Source organism: Symphalangus syndactylus, chromosome 15, assembly GCF_028878055.3.
Source record: "Symphalangus syndactylus isolate Jambi chromosome 15, NHGRI_mSymSyn1-v2.1_pri, whole genome shotgun sequence".
Classification (NCBI taxonomy): domain Eukaryota; kingdom Metazoa; phylum Chordata; class Mammalia; order Primates; family Hylobatidae; genus Symphalangus; species Symphalangus syndactylus.
This window is the reverse complement of record NC_072437.2, coordinates 84517980-84538724: the sequence shown is the minus strand read 5'-3', so window position 1 is coordinate 84538724 and position 20745 is coordinate 84517980. Positions and strand designations below refer to the sequence as shown.

The 20745-nt window shown below is 38.6% G+C and overlaps 1 protein-coding gene across 2 annotated transcripts in view; it reads left to right on the top strand.

Annotated features, from left to right (window-relative positions):
* The window catches only part of HTR2A (5-hydroxytryptamine receptor 2A), a 71829-nt gene extending 51322 nt beyond the window's left edge, over positions 1–20507 (top strand). For both annotated transcript variants that reach the window (XM_055244529.2, XM_055244528.2), the window contains one exon: positions 16908–20507. In XM_055244529.2, the coding sequence (XP_055100504.2) occupies positions 16908–17710 (803 nt within the window). In that variant the 3' untranslated portion in view covers positions 17711–20507. The remainder of the gene's footprint in view (positions 1–16907) is intronic.
* The last annotated feature ends 238 nt before the right edge of the window (positions 20508–20745 follow it).

The following is a 20745-nucleotide window of genomic DNA, read 5'->3' as shown; positions in this document are numbered from 1 at the left end:
CCGGCCCAGCCGAGAGAGCCCCCCTTTGCTGACTACCTCCAGGAACGTGAACACCTACAGTGCCGCCCAAGCGCCAGAGCAAGAGTGAGTCCGGGCAATGTGTGCCAGCTCCCTAGTGCTGCTGTAGCAATGACGACAAACTGAAATGACACCTCCGCTGTTGGCTTAAAACAACACAAATTTATTACTTACAGTTTGGGAAGTGAAAAGTCCAAAGCTGGTCTCACCAAGCCAAAACCAAGGTGTCAGTAGAGCTGCGTTCTTTCTGGAGGCACCAGGGGAAAAAAACGTCACTGCCCGCTCCAGCTTCTAGAAGCCACCTACACTCCTTGGCCCATGGTCCTTTCCCTGTTATCTTCCAAGGTAGCCAGTACAGATTGAATCCTGCTCTTATTGAATCACTTTGACCCAACACACCTTCCTCCCTCTTCCACTCTTAAGGAAAGCTGTGATTACATTGGGCCCACCTGGATAATCCAGGGCTCTCTAATTATTTCCAGCTCAGCTGATTGGCATCTTTAATTCCCATCTGCAACTTTAGTTTATCCTTGCCATATAACACAACATATCACAGCTTCCAGGAGTTAGATGTAGGCATCTTTGAGGACCATTATTCTGCAGATTACAAAATGCATCAGATTCAAACATTTAGCAGGCTAGAGTTAACACCTTCCTTATTACTATCACAAAATGTAGAAAACCGGTGAATACATCATCGGGAAGTTTGCAGCTTATTTGGCTAGATCCACAACTGCCTTTCATGCCCAGAATGTTGCTAAAAGGAGAGTCTCTCTCCCAGTTACTCTACATCCATCCTGCCCTTGTAAAGTCACCTGGAAAACTGAAGCAATTTTTCAGAAATCCCTGTTTCCATTATATAAATATTCCATGAGAAAGTGTTCTTTTGGTCTGACTTATTCCAATAAATGTTCCCATTTAACATGCATATATGTAATCCAGCAAGTTAACTTCTCCGCGGGATATTAAAGTTAGTGTGTTTTGTGCTGTATGTATCTGTGCATGTATTATGTTTGAACCAGAATATACAATGTATCAAGGAGCTCATTCTTTATCTTTTTCCTGCATTTTCTTATAAACTATTTGGCTCATTAGATTTTTACAGTGACTTTTGTTTCTTATGTCTTTTAAAATTAGAAAGTACTGCCATATTCTTAGAAAAGTACTATCCAGAAGAAATAGAACTATGAAGATATGAAACTGGTTTTACTAGGAAACACACACATACACAGACACATACACACAAGACATAGTGTTTGTACATCCAGGCTCAGTGATTCAGAATCTTTTTTGTGTTGCAGAGTATTGGGATAATTACCTCTTTCCTGAAAAATGTACGTAGTCACATGAACATAAACCTTTGCACTCCTTTTCAAAAGGTTTCTGCCCCATCCTCACCCCCATCCTAGAAATCATCTATAGGTTAATTTGGAGGAAAAACATTCGACATCAGCACAGGTGCAGGACACCAATTAGCTGGAAACCATGGAAAGAAAATAAGCATTGTAAAAAATAGCAGAGGAAATCATAATTTCAAAAAATGTTGATCTTGGCGTTGTGCGTTAAAGACTTGCAGTAAAAGATAACCGCCCCTTAGCATTAAGTTCTTAAAAGACAGTTTCTATAGCCAGTCTTCCCATAGATAGCATGTAAATGGCTCTAAATGAGAAACTTACAGCCCCTGCAACACAAGCACAGATAAAATGAGGCCTGTCCCCACAAAAAGATTTCATAGGTAGGACACTGCATGAATTCCAGGCTCCAGATCTAAGAGCCAGCCTTGAGCAGCAATGAGGCAGCAACTTTTCTGAAGTGAGGAAGTTTGACCCCCAAGCCTGCATACCTGATGGCGAGTGTGTGCTGAGGCTACACAGCATAGAAAAATACAGACTACAGAGCCAGGCTGTGGCTCAAAATTCTAGTTTCAGCACTTACTGTGTGACATTTGGCAACTTACCTAACCTCTCTGTGCTTCCACTTTATCATCAGCAAACAGTGATAATAATAGCACAAACTCATAGGGTGACTGTGAGGAGTAAGTGAGTGAATCTGTATAAAGCACTTAGGATAGTGCCTGGAGCACAGTAAGCACCATATAAGTATTTGATTGTGTTATTTTTTATCATTATTATTCACTACCACCACCATGACATAGTCCTTCCTGATGCACTGTTAGGATGTAAAGATGGAGGATTGTTATTAACTAGGATATTAGAGAAAGGGCTGTGTCTATGGAAACTCCTCAAATTAACTAGCTTTACCTTCAACTTCTATAAAGCCCTACTTTGTCAGAATTGTTAGTCCCCCAGATGATCTATATTTGGGCAATTTCTTGCCCTTGCCCAGATAACTAAGGTAATGAGGAAGTCTACTAGGTAGTCATAATTGTTCTCTCCTCTTCTTTTTATGTTGCATGTGTTGCCAAAGGCCTCTGCATTTGCTTATTCATTTATTCCAGAAATCTTTACTTCATGTTTAATATTTAAACACTATGTGCCATGCACTGTCTTAGGAAAAGTATCTGCTTTTATGGAGCTCACAGTCATGTAAAGAGAGAGATGACAAGCTAATAAATAGACCAACAAGAGAATCTCATACAGTGGCAAATGCTAAAGGAAAAAACAAATCAGAGAGATCCGCTACAGAGTGACTCAGGCAGGGTGAGGAAGGCTGACTGGAGAGAGGACATTTACATGGACACCAAATAAGAAGCCAGCCATGGTAATATCAGTAGAGAGTGGTGTGTTCCTGGCAGTGAGAACAGCAAGTCCCAAGGCCCTGATGAAGTAACCAGCTTACAGGGTTGAAGGAGCAGAATGCAGCCAGTCCAGCTCAAGTATAGTAAGAAAGGGAGGGAGTGAGAGGAGAGGAGGAAGGAGAGGTCAGCAGAGCCACATCTCTGAGGGCCTGTAGCCAAAGTAAGAAGTTTGGATGGTATTCTCAGTGCAGTGCCGGGTCTCTGAGAGTCTTAGGCTCAGAGATACACAGGTAAGGATGGGACCTCCTCGAGGGCAGTGGGGAAGGTCTTGTGGTAATGCAGGTGGGAGTCCTAGCGGCTTAGAGTACAGAGATGGCAGTGGAGAAAGAGAAGTAGGTAGATTTGGTCAAAAAGTATATTTTGCAGGTAAAATTAGGATAGATTATTAGGTAGACTTCTTAGAATGCTGGTGAGTCTTTTGCGAAGGCAGGATAATGGAAAGAGACTCCTAAGTTTTTAAGCTGTATATCCGGATAGATGGTAGGACCATTTACTGGGATAAGGAAAGGTGGGGGGTGAGCGAGTGCAACCCAGAGTCCTAGTGTGACCGTGTAAGATTAGGGATGCCCATTGGAGACATCCAAGTTGAGAGGCCGAGGAGGCAGCTAAATGTCTCAGTTGTTCATTACTTATTATGACAATGCTTAGCCCTTGGGGTGGAGGTTTTGTTGTTTTCGGTTTCCTATCTCCCGTTTCTATTCCTGCTTCCCATGTATAAGTAATATCAGATCTCAGTAATTTCCATATGCATCTCAAAGTTCTTTACAAGTAAATATTCTTAATCCTTAAAACCCAAAAAGTATGAATTACAAAATGAAAGCAATGAAAAAGCTAACTAAACTCTTCTGATGTCATGAAAAGAACACTAGATTAGGGTTCATGAGGTCCAGATTCTAACAAAAAATTAAAGTACAGAAGAAAACAAATCAGATGTAGATTTGAGTCTTAGCTTGTGCAAAGGCCTAGACCAAGTTATAGAATATCTTTTCTTCATCTGTAAAATGGGAATAATAATTCCTTCCTCGTGAGTTCCTTGTGAGGATGAAATGTGCTGACATCTGTGAAGACCTACACAGTGTCTGTTGCATTGTGGACACCTGTAAATGTGGGGTTTTCCCCCACTTTTTACTGATTAAACTTACACAGAGAGCTTAACAGCTCATTAACTGTAAAAGAAAGCTGCTTCCTTAGATAATCGCTAAGCTCTATTTCATCTCTTCAAGAAAAATCTGTACAAGATCTTCTTGAAAACAACCAGATAAACTTCTTGATTAAAGCTGCTTTTAACCTGAACTCAGTACATCTTTCTGCAAACTAAAGGCATACTTAAGACTGGGGAAGACAGGGCCTTCACAAGCAGAAATTAGACAATAGAAATGTCTCTCCAATGTTGCAAAATGAACAAAAAATTCTCCCTCCAAATCACTAATGTTTCAGGGTATGTAAAACTTTTTAGGAGATGGATTAAATGAAATCTCATAGAGTAGCAGCTTTCATATCACTCGCTGAAAGATAGTAAAACCAAAAGCTCTTCATCTTGGGCTTTCCTGAGCTGGATGGGCAGTTTGGAGGTCTCAGTCAACCAGACTGTTGAGAGATAAAAAGTGAAACTGTGAAGAAGCTTCTAGAATCCTAGAAGCTCTAGGAAACAGTGGGTAAGACAAGAGGGAGATCCAGAAGTTTAGCTTGGGTTACAAGAAGAAGTTGCTAGTTAGGGACTTTCTGTGCCCCAAATAGTGCCCAGGGGCACTAATCTATCTGCATGATAACAATTTTTATCCGAATCCCAGAGGCGTGCATCTGAAACCCAAACTAAGAAAGATCCTGCCTAATCTCAGGATTTAGGACCCAAAACAAAAAGTTGTTTGGGCCTTGTGGTACAAATAGTGACAGCTGATCAGGACGAGAACAGTGACCACAAGAGCAAGGCCAAGATGAGAAGTCCATAAGAGATGGAAATAAAGAAGAACCCAAAAGAAATTTGTAAAGCTCTAAACCTGTGCCAAGCTAATTGAATAATGAAAAATGTGTCTAGCCCACAGATCTGTTTTGTTTGGCTTGCACAATGTGTTTTGTTTCTTATTGTATTGAACTTGATTGCCCTCAGACACTATCCAGTTTACCAAGCAACACCCTTCCTGTCATCTTATCTGCCAACAGGTAGCTCAATTACATTACTACACTGGCCCTGTAAGCACTTGAGATGATAGCTATTGGTATATAGTTTATGTTTTCAGATGGATTCATTTTTAACTGTTAAACACTTGAACTTATGTTGACTGCAGAGATGCCAGAAAAAGAGAGGAAGATCATAGGGGAAAAAAGTGGGAAATTGAAAAAGGGTAGAAATCCTAGCAGATCCATCTTTGAAAGAGGCACCCCCGCCCACTGCCCCAATTATGGCAGCTACAAATCATGCCGCAGGTCGAGTGAAGTGGGTGCCTACCATATTTCTTTCAACTAGCCTTTCAATATTTTGGGAAATTCCCAAGAATCAAAACTCAAATTCCCACCCTTCTTTGTAGCTAGGACATTGGCTTATAGCCTCGGTTCCACCAAAGAGCAGCATGCTGGCAAAACCGCAATTTGGAAAAGAGCAAAATGAACAAACAGGAGGAGTCAGCCACCCCCATTTTTGCCAGCACAGCTGAGGTGTCAGGTTTCCAGGGCTTGCATGACTGAATTCCCAGTACAGAAATGACACTAGTGACACAGTGGCAGTTCCTTCTGTTGTCTTGGGTGAGGAACTGATTCTGTATTAACATAGACCTCTGTGCAAAGAACTGATTCCATATTAACACGACACCTGTGAAAAAAGTCCCAGATTTCATATGACCACCCTTCTTCCCACAGAGAAGTACACAGCGGAAGTCTCTCTTTTGTCCTTGTTCTGTGAATCCCAATGTGTACTTTTAAGGCAATATGACATTGCACACCCATTACTCAGCACCCTTGGCACTCGACTTCATTGTCACCATCCACAGAAGAGGTCATTCAATTTTCACTGAGGACACCATTATCAGCCATTCTGGGAAACATTCTTCCTCTGCAGGACCCCTATCTTGGGTGATGAACTGGTTCCATATTAACAGAGACCTATGTGCAAAGTGGCAAGCAATGCACAGATTTTTAAACTAAATATAAAGATGGTATTAAACTGGTTTTCATTTCTGTTAGCACCAAACAAGAGTGGTTGGAGGTTTCAGCTACGCAGAGATTTTTAGACAGAATGAAGAACTCTGGGCATTAAGGACGGCTGTAGAACATTCTTCTCTATAATTGCCAGCTGTTAGACAATACTATATTTACTATATAGTATTTACTTTATATTTACTATATAAGGGTAGCAATTCTCATTTATATTTCTCATGATCATCTCTTGAAGGGTACACAGTTAATCCCCATTTTATGGGAGAAAAAAACTCAGAGATTAAATAACTTGCTTAAAACCAGAGGAGATCCAAATTTGGGTTTTCTCCTTGCAAACTAATGGCTTTTTTTCTCCTGTATCAGTAGCTTTCAAAACATATTCTGCAGGTTCCCAGGGATACCTAAGATCCTTTCAGGATGTCCAGGGGGTCAATACTATTTTCAAAATATAGTCATGAATCGCTTAATTAAGGGGATAGTTTCTGAAAAATGGATCATTAGGCAATTTCATCCTGTGTGAACCTCACAGAGTGTACTTGCACAAACCAAGATGGCGTAGCATGCTCCCTACTTAGGCTGTGTGGGACAGCCTAGTGCTCCTAGGCTACAAATCTGTACAGAGTATTACTGTACTGAACCCCATAGACAATTATAACACAATGGTAGTTGTGTATCTAAACATATCAGAAAAGGTATAGTAAAAATACAGTGTTATAATCTTACTCTAATCTTACGGGACCACTGTTGTGTGCGCAGTCTATGTTGACTGAAACATTGTTATGGGTGCATGACTATGATACTATTTTCCTTCCTACCATTCACCTTTTTAAAAGGGTAGGGAGTTTTCCAGATGATACATGCTATGTAACTTCACAACAGACTGAAGCAGAAGCAGATATATTTCCCTGTAAGATCCTAGTTTTCTGCTTATATCTCTGTATCCTCTGCCTCCCTAGTCTTTTTTTCTTTTTTTTTTTTTTTTGGAGTGATGAATTAATGAATGGTAGTGAAGGTGTTAGATTGTAAAGTAACTGATTATACACTCAACCACCTTCCCCTCAAATTCCTCAAGTACCTAGCTCAGTGGAGGCTCAATTACTACTTGATTGATGGATGAAGGAACAAAATTGATTGCTATCACAGATAGAGGACCCGCTCAATGCTTCTGGTAAGTGATAAGCAATGTGTGCACTTGCTCCTGAGTTCACAGTTGCGTACCAGACAACAGACTGCCTCAGCCCCAGCAAGTCCAGGCACACCTTGGCCCAGGGTGGAGAGATCCCTCCTGTCTCCTTGCCTGATCCCTGTCCAGATTCTATTCATTCACAGGCCCAGCTCAGCTCCAATGCCTTTCCCAGGGATGCCAACCCACAATGAGCCTCGCACTCTGACATCACATAGGAATTTATCTATGTCATCTATTTTGCCTCTTGATCTCATTCTGTCCTGCACTGCTGCCTTCCTAAATCAATTGTGTATATTTTGTTTTCCCTATAAGATCTTAGACATTATGTTTGTATTGAACTTGGGTGATGGTACATAGGGTTCACAGTACTATTTTCTCTAGTTTCGTGTGTTTAAAAATTTCCATAGTAAAAAGCTTAAAAAAAAAGATCTTAGACATCATGAAACGTCTCAAAGGTCTTTTGCTTCACCCAGAGTCTCACATAGTGCTAAGTAAATTATAATCACTCTCGTCTAAATAAATCTTAAAACTTTACAAAATGATTCAGACTCATCATCTCACTGCTTTTTCACCAAAGCCTTGCATGAGAATTAGAGGAGGCCTCTTTATATTATCTCCACCTTACAGATGGAAGCTTGAAGGTTAAGCAGCCTAAGGTCACCCAGCTAGTGATTAACAGAGTCTGGAGGCAAACCTGTGTCTTGTGATTCCAAATTCTGTGATTTTCCCACTATATTCATGCTCCAGTTTGCTGATACATACTTGTTTAATTTACCTGAAAGACACTTTGTGAAAAATAACGGGCCTAGATCCAGGATATGAGTCAGAACAGACAGGAATAAACCCAGGTCTCCTGATTCTCACTAGGCACCATGTTCTACAGTGATCTTTTCCCTTGTGATTTTAGCTGTTAAGGTGGTCAGCTCATGTGCTGGTTAATCCTATATGTGACTCCCTTAAAAGAGTATACAAATTATGTATCATATAAATATCCATTTTCTTTTTTCCACCCTATGTGGCTAATTGGCAGCCTCATTACTGTGTTTTCCCAACAAAAATGAAGGGAAGCATTATGAAATTATTCAGTAATTTCAAGCTGTATCTATAAAGTGTATTATAATTCCCAACTCTCTCTTTTTTTTTTCCTCTCTCTCATTTGTTTACCCATCAATCCCACAAGCATTTACTAAGCTCCCAGTATAAGCAGAAGCACATTAGATGCTGGAATGTCTTACAATACACAAAGAAAAAGATATCCCTGCTATTAATGAGAATGTCATCTCATGAATATAATGACATGTCTAGAGAAAAATTCTGAGATATTGAAAGGGTGAACTAGCACAGTATAATTTATTTATGGAGGTGTTGAAGGAATATTGAGTAAAAAAAATAGTTCTCATTAAAGAGAGAATTAATCTGGGGAAGGTTTCATGTAGGGGATGTGCCTTGAGATACGTTTTGAAAAAAATTGTAGGATGTGGTTTGGAAACATGATCTCCATCTGCAGATTCCCAAAGCACTCCCAAATAATTGTACAGTTAAAGTACAATAATGTGTTTTCTATGCAAATGTAGCCTCAAGACAGGTTGCCTCATTCCCTCATGCCCTCCAGCCGCCACTCCTAAGCCTCTGCTACATAGAAATCCTGGAGCCCCCACTCATTGGTATAGCATTTCAGGGAAAGGAAGGCATCAAAATTGGTCCAGGGCAAAAATGAAAAGTAAATCTCTGTACCTCCCAGTAGCTGTTTACGTTGCCCCTTCCCCATGGTACTCCGGGCTTTTACGAACAGTCCAGCATGGCACAGCCACCATACCTCCCTCAGACCTGCATCCCTGAGCAATCTTGTATGTCTTCCCTTCCTTTCCAAGAGCAATCTTCCTTTCCAAGGCCTATGCCCTCAGGAGTCCTCCCTGCTATGCATCTCTGTGCTGCTGCACCATGAACTTAGGTTAATAGTCAACCCTCCAGGGTGTTATAGGTACACAGAATGGGACCTCTCACTCTAACAGAGAGACACTGCAGTACAATAGTTTCCCCTTATCCTTGGGGCTCACATTCCAAGACCCCTAATGGATGCCAGACACTGTGGATTATACTGAACCCTATATATACTATATATATACTATATTTTTTCTATGTGTACATACCTATGATAGAGTTTAATTTATAGATTAGACACAGTAAGAGACTAACAATCATTAATAATAAAATAGAACAATTATAACAATATGCCAACCTCACTACTCTTGCACTTTGGGGCCATTCTTAGGTAAAATAAGGGTTTCTTGAACACAAGCATTGTGATCCCACAATAGTTGATCTGCTGAAATGGCTACTAAGTGACTCATGGGCACAGAGCATCTGCAGCGTGGATCCACTGTACCACGGGATGGCTTATGTCCCCGGTGGGGTGGAGTAGGACAACACAAGATTTCATCATGCTACTCAGAACAGTTCACAATGTAAAACTTATGAATTGTTTATTTCTGGCATTTTCCATTTAATATTTTCAGACTGTGGTTGACTGGGTAAGCAAAGCTATGGAAAGAGAAAGCAAGGATAAGGAGGACTACCGTATACCAAGCAAGCTACTGAGAGGAGACACATATGAGAGGAGGCAGGACTTGGGGGCTCCTCAAATCACACTCTGTGACTGGTTGAAAAATCTTGCTATGGGTAATATCCTCCTGAATAGTTCAAGACATAACATAAAGAAGAGAGTAACAGAGAGAGAACACCATATGACTACTGAGAAAGTAGAATAATTATGTTAAAATCAGATTACAAAGACCCTGTAGGGTGGGCTGAGTAGCTGGTAATTGCTCGAGTGTTAGGGACACTATAGGCTCTTGTGTAATATGATGGAAAAGATGCTTTAGGATGCCACATACAAGCGAGGCTGGAGGAAAGAGAACTGACTGCTGTGGGTCTGGATTATGTGCGCACCTGCCACAACCTAACTTTCCAGACACCATGACTGTTTCTCCCCACATCTTCTAGACCAGAGTCTCTGAAATGAGACATGTCACATGTAAGACTTGTTCTCCAAGCTTTCAGAGAGAATCACTCCAAAATCTGCCCCCTTGTTACAAATGGGAGAAAGGATACAATACTTTCAAGATGGGACCCAATAACGTAGGACAGAGATGAGTTTTTTTTTCTAAATAAATCTTTACTCATGAGCACGTTGCTAAATATGCAGCCTAGAAAAGAGCACCTGCTATGGGTAGATAGTGTAATATCCACTCATTAAAAAAGAAAGAGGCAGGTCTTGATTTTGCCCCCAACTTTCTGTAGCATTGAAGAGTTTTATTTTTATTATTATTATTTTTGATTTGTAAGTCATAATTGTATCATTGATGACGTACAAATGTGATATTTTGATCGATGCCTACAATGTAGAAGTAAGATGAAATTAAGCTGACTAACATAATCATCAGCAGAAGTTGCCTTATTACTTGTGATTGCAACAACAAAACAAGGCTCTGGTTATTTATTCAAATTACATTATATGGTTCATTTTCTCTTTGGGTTTTGTAACATGTTGTCTGGGGGGGAAATGATAGATGAAAGTCAATCTTCTCTGAGACAAGAGAGAAGGGTTCTTAAGTGTTGCAGTGACGGCTGACAAGCCCTGTCTACAAGCCAGAATTCAATCTCTTCGCCTTTCAGTGCAAGATCTTTATACTGAAGCACAACCTCTAGGCTATGAAATGGAAAGGAAAAGGAAGGAGGGTCAGAGGAGACAGAGACCACTTTATAAGGAATCTATGATGGGGGCAATTAGGCCACCAGCTTCTGCAGTGCACAACCACTTACAGAGATCCCTGGAGTGGTTGATGTTTTCATGTTTATGTAGTGCCTGAGCATTTATATTTTTTAAAGTACTAACATCAGAACCCCTGGGAATGAGGCTCAGGCAATGTAACTTTTCAAACTCCCTCAGTGATTCTAATGTGCAGCTAAAGTTGAGAATAACTTCCCTAGTATTTGAAAGAAACTAATTGCTGATTATAAGGATTTTATTTTTGAACTATTTTTCTGGCCTCAATGAATTTAATGTCTGGCTAGAGGAACTTGTGTTTTTGAGATGAATGCAAAAAAAAAAAAAAATCAAGGTACAGAAAATCACTGGTGGGGGCGGTGGAGAGAGAGAGAGAGTTTGTGCTGTATATGCAACATCAGCGTATTAGTGTGTTCTCACACTGCTATAAAGAAATGCCCAAGACTGGGTAATTTATAAAGGAAAGAGGTTTAATTGACTCACAGTTCCACATGGCTGGGGAGGCCTCAGGAAACTTACAATCATGCCAGAAAGGGAAGCAGGTGCATCTTACATGGTGGCAGGTGAGAGAGAGCATGGGAAGGAGGAACTGTCAAACACCTATAAAACCATCAGATCTCATGAGAACTCTCACTATTATGAAAAACAGCATGGGAGAAACCTCCCCATGATCCAATCACCTCCCACCAGGTCCCTGTCCCAACATGTGGGGATTATGAGGATTACAATTCAAGATGAGATTTGGGTGGGGACACAGAATGAAACCATATCAATTGGTGTAATTGAGTGCTTATTAGTCATATTAGGGGCTAGAATTTTTCTGCCCATCTAAGGAAAGATCTATCTCCAAGGAAATATACATATATACAAATTTTTCAGATTTTAGGACTATCACAGACTTCCTGAAGCCAATGTTAAAAACCTCAGAGGTAGTCACAGACTTTTGTAACTACCTTCAAAGGAACAAATAAGCAGTTTTTAAAAATCCACCATAAGAATTAAGAACCCTAAGTAGAGGTCTTGATTTTGCCCCCAACTTTCTGTGTGATTCTAACTAAATTACTTAAGCTTGGTAGGCCCAAGTTTTCATATCTGTAAAGTGAGATTTTCATCTGCCCCATAAGAAGGTGTGGGTAATGTTTTAACAATTTTGTAAAAATCAATTTAGAGTGAATGAATATGTGTGATAATACCTTGAAAAGTTGCAATTTATTATCAGAGCTATTAGGAATTAATCTGAGAAGAAGAAACATACAGCTTTTGGGTAACTGACATGTTTGTGTAGCTCTCATTTTTATGTACATCTGCCTTGTCAACACACCATACATAGATTAGAAGGAATTTAGCAACTCTGTATCAGAAGGATAGTGAGTCCCATTGGCAGTTGCCCTATATATTCAATTCTTCTTTCCCTGTAATATGAGGATTATCCTGCAGTGTTTACCAGTGGTGTTTTCTGTCAAACTACTAGTAAATTTGTTCTTATAACTTGAAAAACACAGCATGCATTAAAATTCAAAGAAAAGGTAGCAGTTTGGGGAACAGAAACCTATGAACCCAAATTTCAATCTTTTTCACAAAAGCTCCGAAATAACTTCTGTGCCCTCCACCTCCTTTCCAGCTGAGGGCCCTAGGGACTGCCACTGTCCTGTTCCCTACGAGAGGATGGTTATCTAGGAAGGCAATCTTCTTATTTCCCAAGAAATGTACACTGTCTCAGAAAAAGTCCAAGATGAAGAATAAAGCCAGTCCTTCACAGTCAGCGGTTCAAAGTGAATTATTTATGCAGCCTGTGGTAAGACATTAACTAGAGGTGCAAAATTTATGTGCAGGAAGTAAGCAGAGCTATGCCGAAAGAAAGACACCAACCAAAGCTTTTGTGTTCTTAGGTGTCAAGGTTTCCCATTCACTTTATTGTCTGAGTTTCAATGGAAATAAAATGCTACATAGAGGATCCAATACTGATATTGAATTTTGACTGCTGTTTTCCACTCCTCAGAAAAAAATATATTAAACAAAATGCAGAGTCATGTAATTCAAGTTACTGTCTGTTTTGTTCATAAAGGAAAATGCTTTATATGCAGAAATTTCAAGTGAGAGATGTCAGGTCTCCAAAAGCAGCTATTATCAAACAAAGCAGCCAGATAATTAATGCCCCAGAGATGGCTGTGACCACAATATTGGATATTAGCCCATGTCTTCTCTCTCTTGGTAGAGGCACATGCTTTTGAGCTGCTGATTGTACCCACAAAACCTATCTATGTGTTCTAGTTTTTTGACATAAAATTTCCTCTCCTCTTTATAGAGCATTACTTTAACTTTCTGGTTATTCTTTCTACAACCCTTAGCTGACCAGTTACTGTGAGTGAGGCACAGAAAAAGAATGGTGTATGATAGTATTCAGGATGTTTTTGTTATATGTGAAGATGAACAGGCCATTTAAATAACTGATCAGCTTGATTCTCCACTATCCGAATTAATGTCCCCCTTCCAGACAGAACAACTCTGCCTGTAACCTCTTACCACATCCTCTTGAAGAGTGGCTTTTTATCCCAGGCATTTAAGAGAGGGATTCTCTATTTCAGTGCAGATGACTCCATCACCCCTCTCAGAAACTGGGCTATTCTGTAAGGTTGTGTGTGTGTGTGTGTGTGTGTGTGTGTGTGTCCAACCAAAGACACTATTCCAAATAATTAAATAATTTGGCATTTTAGGTAAGCCCACATTCTGGTTAATTGAGAATTTCCACTTATGTAAATTACCAGATTATAAGCAAATAGGGCAAAAGGCTCTCAAGGTATTTACTTCCTTTGTATTAATTAGAAAAAGGAACACTCAAGAGTTTAATAACAAAATCACACACCTTTTTTGGATGGTTGATATCTTGTTTATGTGTATCATGACTAATAGTAATGCTGTAATTCATCACATTAGAAAAAGTAATCAACAGTTCCAGCTGTACAAAATTAAAATTGATTAAGACCCGGCGTCACCCTGGCAGAAGCTAAAATTACATCAGTGTTAATTCTATGGCCAATGGCCAAAAGTCTTTTTAGCCTCTTTTGGTTTAAAAAGATCTGCTATATAAAATCTAGTGTATACAAGCTAAGCAAAATGGATTAGAATAAAATAATGTTGATATATTTAATATAAATAATTTTGCAGAGAAAGCTACTCTCATGTTTATTGACCACTGGTAGAACATCACTCTGGACTGGGTGCTGTGCTAGGTGCTCTGCAAATTTGATCCATTTTATCCTCACCAAATACATGAAGGTATGTTGGTGCCAGCCTCCCATGATAGATGAAGAAGTGGGGACTATAGGAATGAAGTAGCCAATTCAGGAGCCCAGAGCCACAGCAAAGACTCAAATCCAGGGATGTCTCAAATGGATGAACAAAGCATCCTTTCTAATCAATGAGCAACTATGCTGTCTAACAAGACCTTGTACATGAGTACAGGAAATATCTTTCACAGATCCAGATTCAAACACTGGGAGAAAAACACTCTTCTTAGAAATCATGCCCTTACTTTTACAATCAAGAATTTTCTGAAGGATAAGCAAAACTGGTCAATATCCAGGGTCTCAGAAGATGTTCCCCTTGGAGGCACAGCTCATCAATCTCTTCTTGAATGTTGCAAACAATGGGCCAGAAACAGAGAGGGATGGAGGAAATGAAGAGTCATTAGCCACAATAAGTGTCCTTATAAACAGCTCTGATGTCATTTATCTCCACCTTCCAAGAATCCTGGATGGGCTTGCATAGGCAAGTGACAAATATTGTCAATTAAGTCTTTGAAGATAATGGCAAATGTCACTAAGAAAGACTTGTGTTGAATATTATATCAACTCAATGTTCTCTCCTGGCCACGATGGCCAATGTGAGGTGACATGAGGTTAGGACAGTCATGTCTGTGCTTGGATGAAGTGGAACTCTGTTCTGAGTATGCAGAAGTTAGTTTAGAGATTCTCCAAAAACCTTTTTCCAGATGGATGGCAAGAGTGAGGCAGTGGCCCCCAACTCTGGAATAAACCAGTGTTCTTGGCTGGTGTGAGACCACGTATTAGACTCTAAAGATGGTCAGAAGCAGTAACCACGACACTCTTCATTCTACAATTCTGAGTGTGCTGATAATATGGGCAGGAGTTAGAAGGGAACTTTTTTTCTGCCTTTTTCTCCCAGGCTGTCCCTGCAATATCTACCATTTCATGAAAGAAACAATCTTAAACTAAGTTTTACAGAGTACTTGATTCATGTTTCCTCTCTTTTTTGTCATCCTGATTCTACCTTTATGGCAGAGAGAATAAGCCATCTCATGATTGCCTTGGACCAACCATCCCAGTCCAGTAGAGAAAGATATGCCTATTTCCCCAGGAGCAGAGAGGTTGTCCATGGTGGGGGTTGGGTGGTGAAACTGCACAACATGGCCAGTCTAATCTTCCTTTAAAAAGGTGCTATCATCATGTGGGGCATGTAGCATGATTAGAGGCCAGGGGTTGCCTTTATTCACTTCTGCTTCCTCCTCTGCCTAATCCCTGTACCTGAGGGAGCTTTACAGATCCCCCAAATCTGGGTGATGGAGCAATGGACCATATAGGCCCATGTTCCCCTGTATTATCTCATCCTATACCTACCTGTTATATTTGTCAATAAAAAGTCTATGGCTGTCTTTTTTTTTGTAATCCACCCTTATGAATGCTCTACTACTAAAAACATACAACAACCTTTATGGGACAATTGGAAATTTGAACACTAACTCTACATTTAATATTAAGGAAATATTAAACTTCTATTTAGGAGTGAGAATGGTATTGTGAAAATATTAGGTTTGTCTAAGAGCACATGGCTTTTAGATCTACGTAACAAATATTTTCAGATTGGATGACGTGATGTCTAGGATTTGCTTCATAATAACATGAGAGGGATGGCAGCCAGAGGACGTATGGATGAAACAAGACTGGGCTTGAGCTGATAATCTTTGAAGCTGGGTGACAATTTCACTGTACTGGGTTAGGTTTTTGGTTTGTTAGTCGTGTGTATGTTAAAAATTTTCCATAATAAAAGCTTTTTTAAAAAGAATTAAAATTGGTTAAAGTTATTTTAAATTAATATTAGAAAATTGTATTTCTCAAAAATATTTTATGTGCAATTATCATGATTTATAATGTTAAATGGAATAAAAAGATCTAAAACATGTAAGATACAAAGTACTGCATGTAAAGTACTGCAGATACACATTGTTTTTATATGTACATGTAAGTGGAAGAAGAAATGATGAAAATGTAAATTATGGTTGCCCCTGACTGGGGAGAACGCATATTATTTTTCTTTATTCATTGTTACATTTTTATACCTCCCAAATTTTCTAGAGAGAAAATAAACTATATTTAAAATTTTATAGTTATTTTTATATATAAACCATGCTTGTGACATATTACATTTTAAAAAAAGATACAGAACTGTTTGTGAAAAAGAACCTCAATTCTGTTTTAAAATGTGTGCACATGGTAAGTGTGTGAATGTATCTAAAACGAACAGCGTCAAAAAAAGAAACAAATCTATATTCTAGATTTTCATAGACAAAAATAAATAAATAAATGAATAGATAAATAAAATGAACCGCATCAGTTGTTAATTGTGGCTATCTCTAGATGGTGACGTTATTGGACATTTTTTAGTTTATTTGCCTCTGTGTGTTTCTTCAATTAATAAGTATAATATTATAATCAGAATAATATGGCATAAAAAATAAAGCTAGATTTATTATACTTCTTTATAAGTAAAGGGTTAGCTACATATGGCAATATAACATACAAGGAACTACGTAATATATACTTACAAAACACATATGTAAGTCCAAAGGAATTTTAAATTCTCAAAGTATGTTAAGATTTTAAACAATGTTGATATAAAATCTTGTCAATAGCCAACATTATGTGGTGATGCTCTTGCCTTCATATACTCAATTCCTTAATAATCATGTTTCATTTTCTGTTCAACTCCAGGTATATCCATGCCAATACCAGTCTTTGGGCTACAGGACGATTCGAAGGTCTTTAAGGAGGGGAGTTGCTTACTCGCCGATGATAACTTTGTCCTGATCGGCTCTTTTGTGTCATTTTTCATTCCCTTAACCATCATGGTGATCACCTACTTTCTAACTATCAAGTCACTCCAGAAAGAAGCTACTTTGTGTGTAAGTGATCATGGCACACGGGCCAAATTAGCTTCTTTCAGCTTCCTCCCTCAGAGTTCTTTGTCTTCAGAAAAGCTCTTCCAGCGGTCGATCCATAGGGAGCCAGGGTCCTACACAGGCAGGAGGACTATGCAGTCCATCAGCAATGAGCAAAAGGCATGCAAGGTGCTGGGCATCGTCTTCTTCCTGTTTGTGGTGATGTGGTGCCCTTTCTTCATCACGAACATCATGGCCGTCATCTGCAAAGAGTCCTGCAATGAGGATGTCATTGGGGCCCTGCTCAATGTGTTTGTTTGGATCGGTTATCTCTCTTCAGCAGTCAACCCACTAGTCTACACACTGTTCAACAAGACCTATAGGTCAGCCTTTTCACGGTATATTCAGTGTCAGTACAAGGAAAACAAAAAACCATTGCAGTTAATTTTAGTGAACACTATACCGGCTTTGGCCTACAAGTCTAGCCAACTTCAAATGGGACAAAAAAAGAATTCAAAGCAAGATGCCAAGACAACAGATAATGACTGCTCAATGGTTGCTCTAGGAAAGCAGCATTCTGAAGATGCTTCTAAAGACAATAGCGACAGAGTGAATGAAAAGGTGAGCTGTGTGTGATAGGCTAGTTGCCGTGGCAACTGTGGAGGGCACACTGAGCAAGCTTTCACCTATCTGGAAAAAAAAAAATAAGAGATTGGAAAAAATTAGACAAGTCTAGTGGAACCAACAATCATATCTGTATGCCTCATTTTATTCTGTCAATGAAAAGCGGGGTTCAATGCTACAAAATGTGTGCTTGGAAAATGTTCTGACAGCATTTCAGCTGTGAGCTTTCTGATACTTATTTATAACATTGTAAATGATATGTCTTTAAAATGATTCACTTTTATTGTATAATTATGAAGCCCTAAGTAAATCTAAATTAACTTCTATTTTCAAGTGGAAACCTTGCTGCTATGCTGTTCATTGATGACATGGGATTGAGTTGGTTACCTATTGCTGTAAATAAAAATAGCTATAAATAGTGAAAATTTTATTGAATATAATGGCCTCTTAAAAATTATCTTTAAAACTTACTACAGTATATATTTTGAAAGGAGAAAAAAAGACACTAAGGTCAGTGTTATAAAATCTGTATTGCTAAGATAATTAAATGAAATACTTGACAACATTTTTCATTCCTGCTTTTTCATAGATACCATTTTGAAATATTCACAAGGTTGCTGGCATTTGTTGCATTTCAAGTTAATTCTCAGAAGTGAAAAAGATTTCAAATGTTATTCAATAACTATTGCTGCTTTCTCTTCTACTTCTTGTGCTTTACTCTGAATTTCCTGTGTGGTCTTGTTTAATATTTGTTCTTCTAGGTAAACTAGCAAAAGGATGATTTAACATTACCAAATGCGTTTCTAGCCATTGCTTCTCTAAAACAGCACTATCGAGGTATTTGGTAACTTGCTGTGAAATGACTGCATCATGCATGCACTCTTTTGAGCAGTAAACCTATATTGATGTAACTGTGTCAGGATTGAGGATGAGCTCAGGTTTCCGGCTACTGACAGTGGTAGAGTCCTAGGACATCTCTGTAAAAAAGCAGGTGACTTTCCTATGACACTCATCAGGTAAATTGATGCTTTCAGATCCATTGGTTTATACTATTTATTAAAACCTTTCTGCTTGGTTCCACGATCATCTATTGAGTGTACATTTATGTGTGAAGCAAATTTCTAGATATGAGAAATATAAAAATAATTAAAACAAAATCCTTGCCTTTAAACGAAATGGCTCAGCCAGGCACGGAGGCTCATGCGTGTAATCCTAGCACTTTGGGAGGCTGAGATGGGAGGATCACTTGAGGCCAAGAGTTTGAGACCAACCTAGGTAACAAAGTGAGACCTCCCTGTCTCTACAAAGAAAATCAAAAAATTATCTGATCCTGGTGGCACACAACTGTGGTCCCAGCTACACGGGAGGCTGAGACACAAGGATCACTTGAGCCCAGAAGCTCAAGGCTGCAGTGAGCCAACTTCACACCACTGCCATTTCCTCCTGGGCAACAGAGCGAGACCCTATCACAAAAAAAAAAAAAAAGAAAGAAAAAAAGAAAATGACTAAACTGAAATGGTCTTAGTCAAAAAATATAAACAGACTTATTTTTAGAATCCTTTCAACTTATTTCCTTCTTACCTGGTTCAGAAATAAGTTTGTTTCAACTGTGAGAGTAGTTTTAAAAATAAGTTTTCCTGATTGGTTACCAATAAACACCAAACAAATAAAGGAGGGGGAAAACATCACTTGAGGCTTAACATTGCAATTAATTTAGAAATATGCACCTCAATCTGAAGCCAATTTATAACTACCATAGTTTTGAGCAAAATTTTTCTTCTATTTCTCCAAAAACTCACTCATTTCAGTATTACTCATTGACACTGGGCTCCCTAATAGAAAAGCAGATATTATAATATTTCATTGAAATGGTTACTAAAGGGAAAAAGAGATTAACAACAGTTAATGTACCTTGATATTATAACACTCAAGGTTAAATTGCATGTTGTTATTGGAATCAATGTTAGATATATGACTACAATGCTGAAGCATTTCTATTGAATCAGAAACAGTTTTTGCCCTAAACCTTTGGAAAAAAATACAGATTTGAAAACTAAAGAATGTGGGAAGTGTCATTGTGTAATTTGGAAATGCATAAAATTCTCATTATGTCCTCATAGATATGTTGAAAGATGGTTCACTCTTTCAAAGATAGAATGTATAATATGCTGCTAGTACCAAGGCTGCATTTGAACTGAACTACTCCTTATGATACCATACTAACTGATGAAAATATAAATGTTAAAATGTCTCCGCTCTAATGTATTTTGCCTTCACTTATAACTCTGCACATTTCATTATATATTAGGGAAAAGATTACAGATTCTACCCCCATATACTCAATCTTGATCAGAATGAACATTAATGTTGCCTGATAGATGTCTTTTGACTACCTATATATTACAAATGTGTACGTGTTTTTTTCTTCCATAAGTATCTATTCAAATGTATACTGTACAGGCAAATGTGTAGCTGTATATATGTACAGACATGTTCTCATGCACTTTATTCAATATTTATATATTTATATGGACGAAAAGCAAGTCAATGAAAACACTCAGTATATACACATGTGTGCATGTTTGTATCATGTTTATTTAAATGTGAATTCATGTTCTAATATTTCTATGACCTTCCATTGCTGCAAAGGAGATTAAAGTGTAACAAAAATATCAGCTCTTTAAATAAACTGGAATTTAATCTAATTTTGTGGAAGAACTTTTATGACAAGTCTCTGAGGGTGGCGAAAACAATGGTCCACATATATAGTTTCTTGATCGTAAATAAAATGGTACCTTTGGGCCCTTTGTTTAGTCTGGCGATTTTCTGACTACTATGGCTTTTTAAACAGACTCACACCTAAGTGAAACACAGTTGTCAAATGATTTATAGATCTGTGATTAAAGGATTCACTTTTAATCAATACTATTAAAACGGAGTAACAAACCTTGCTCTACTTTAAGTTGAATGATAGATTCCTTTATATTAAAAAAAAAGCAATTAACTGCCATAATTAGGGAAAACGGGCTAAAGCATACTGCATCTAC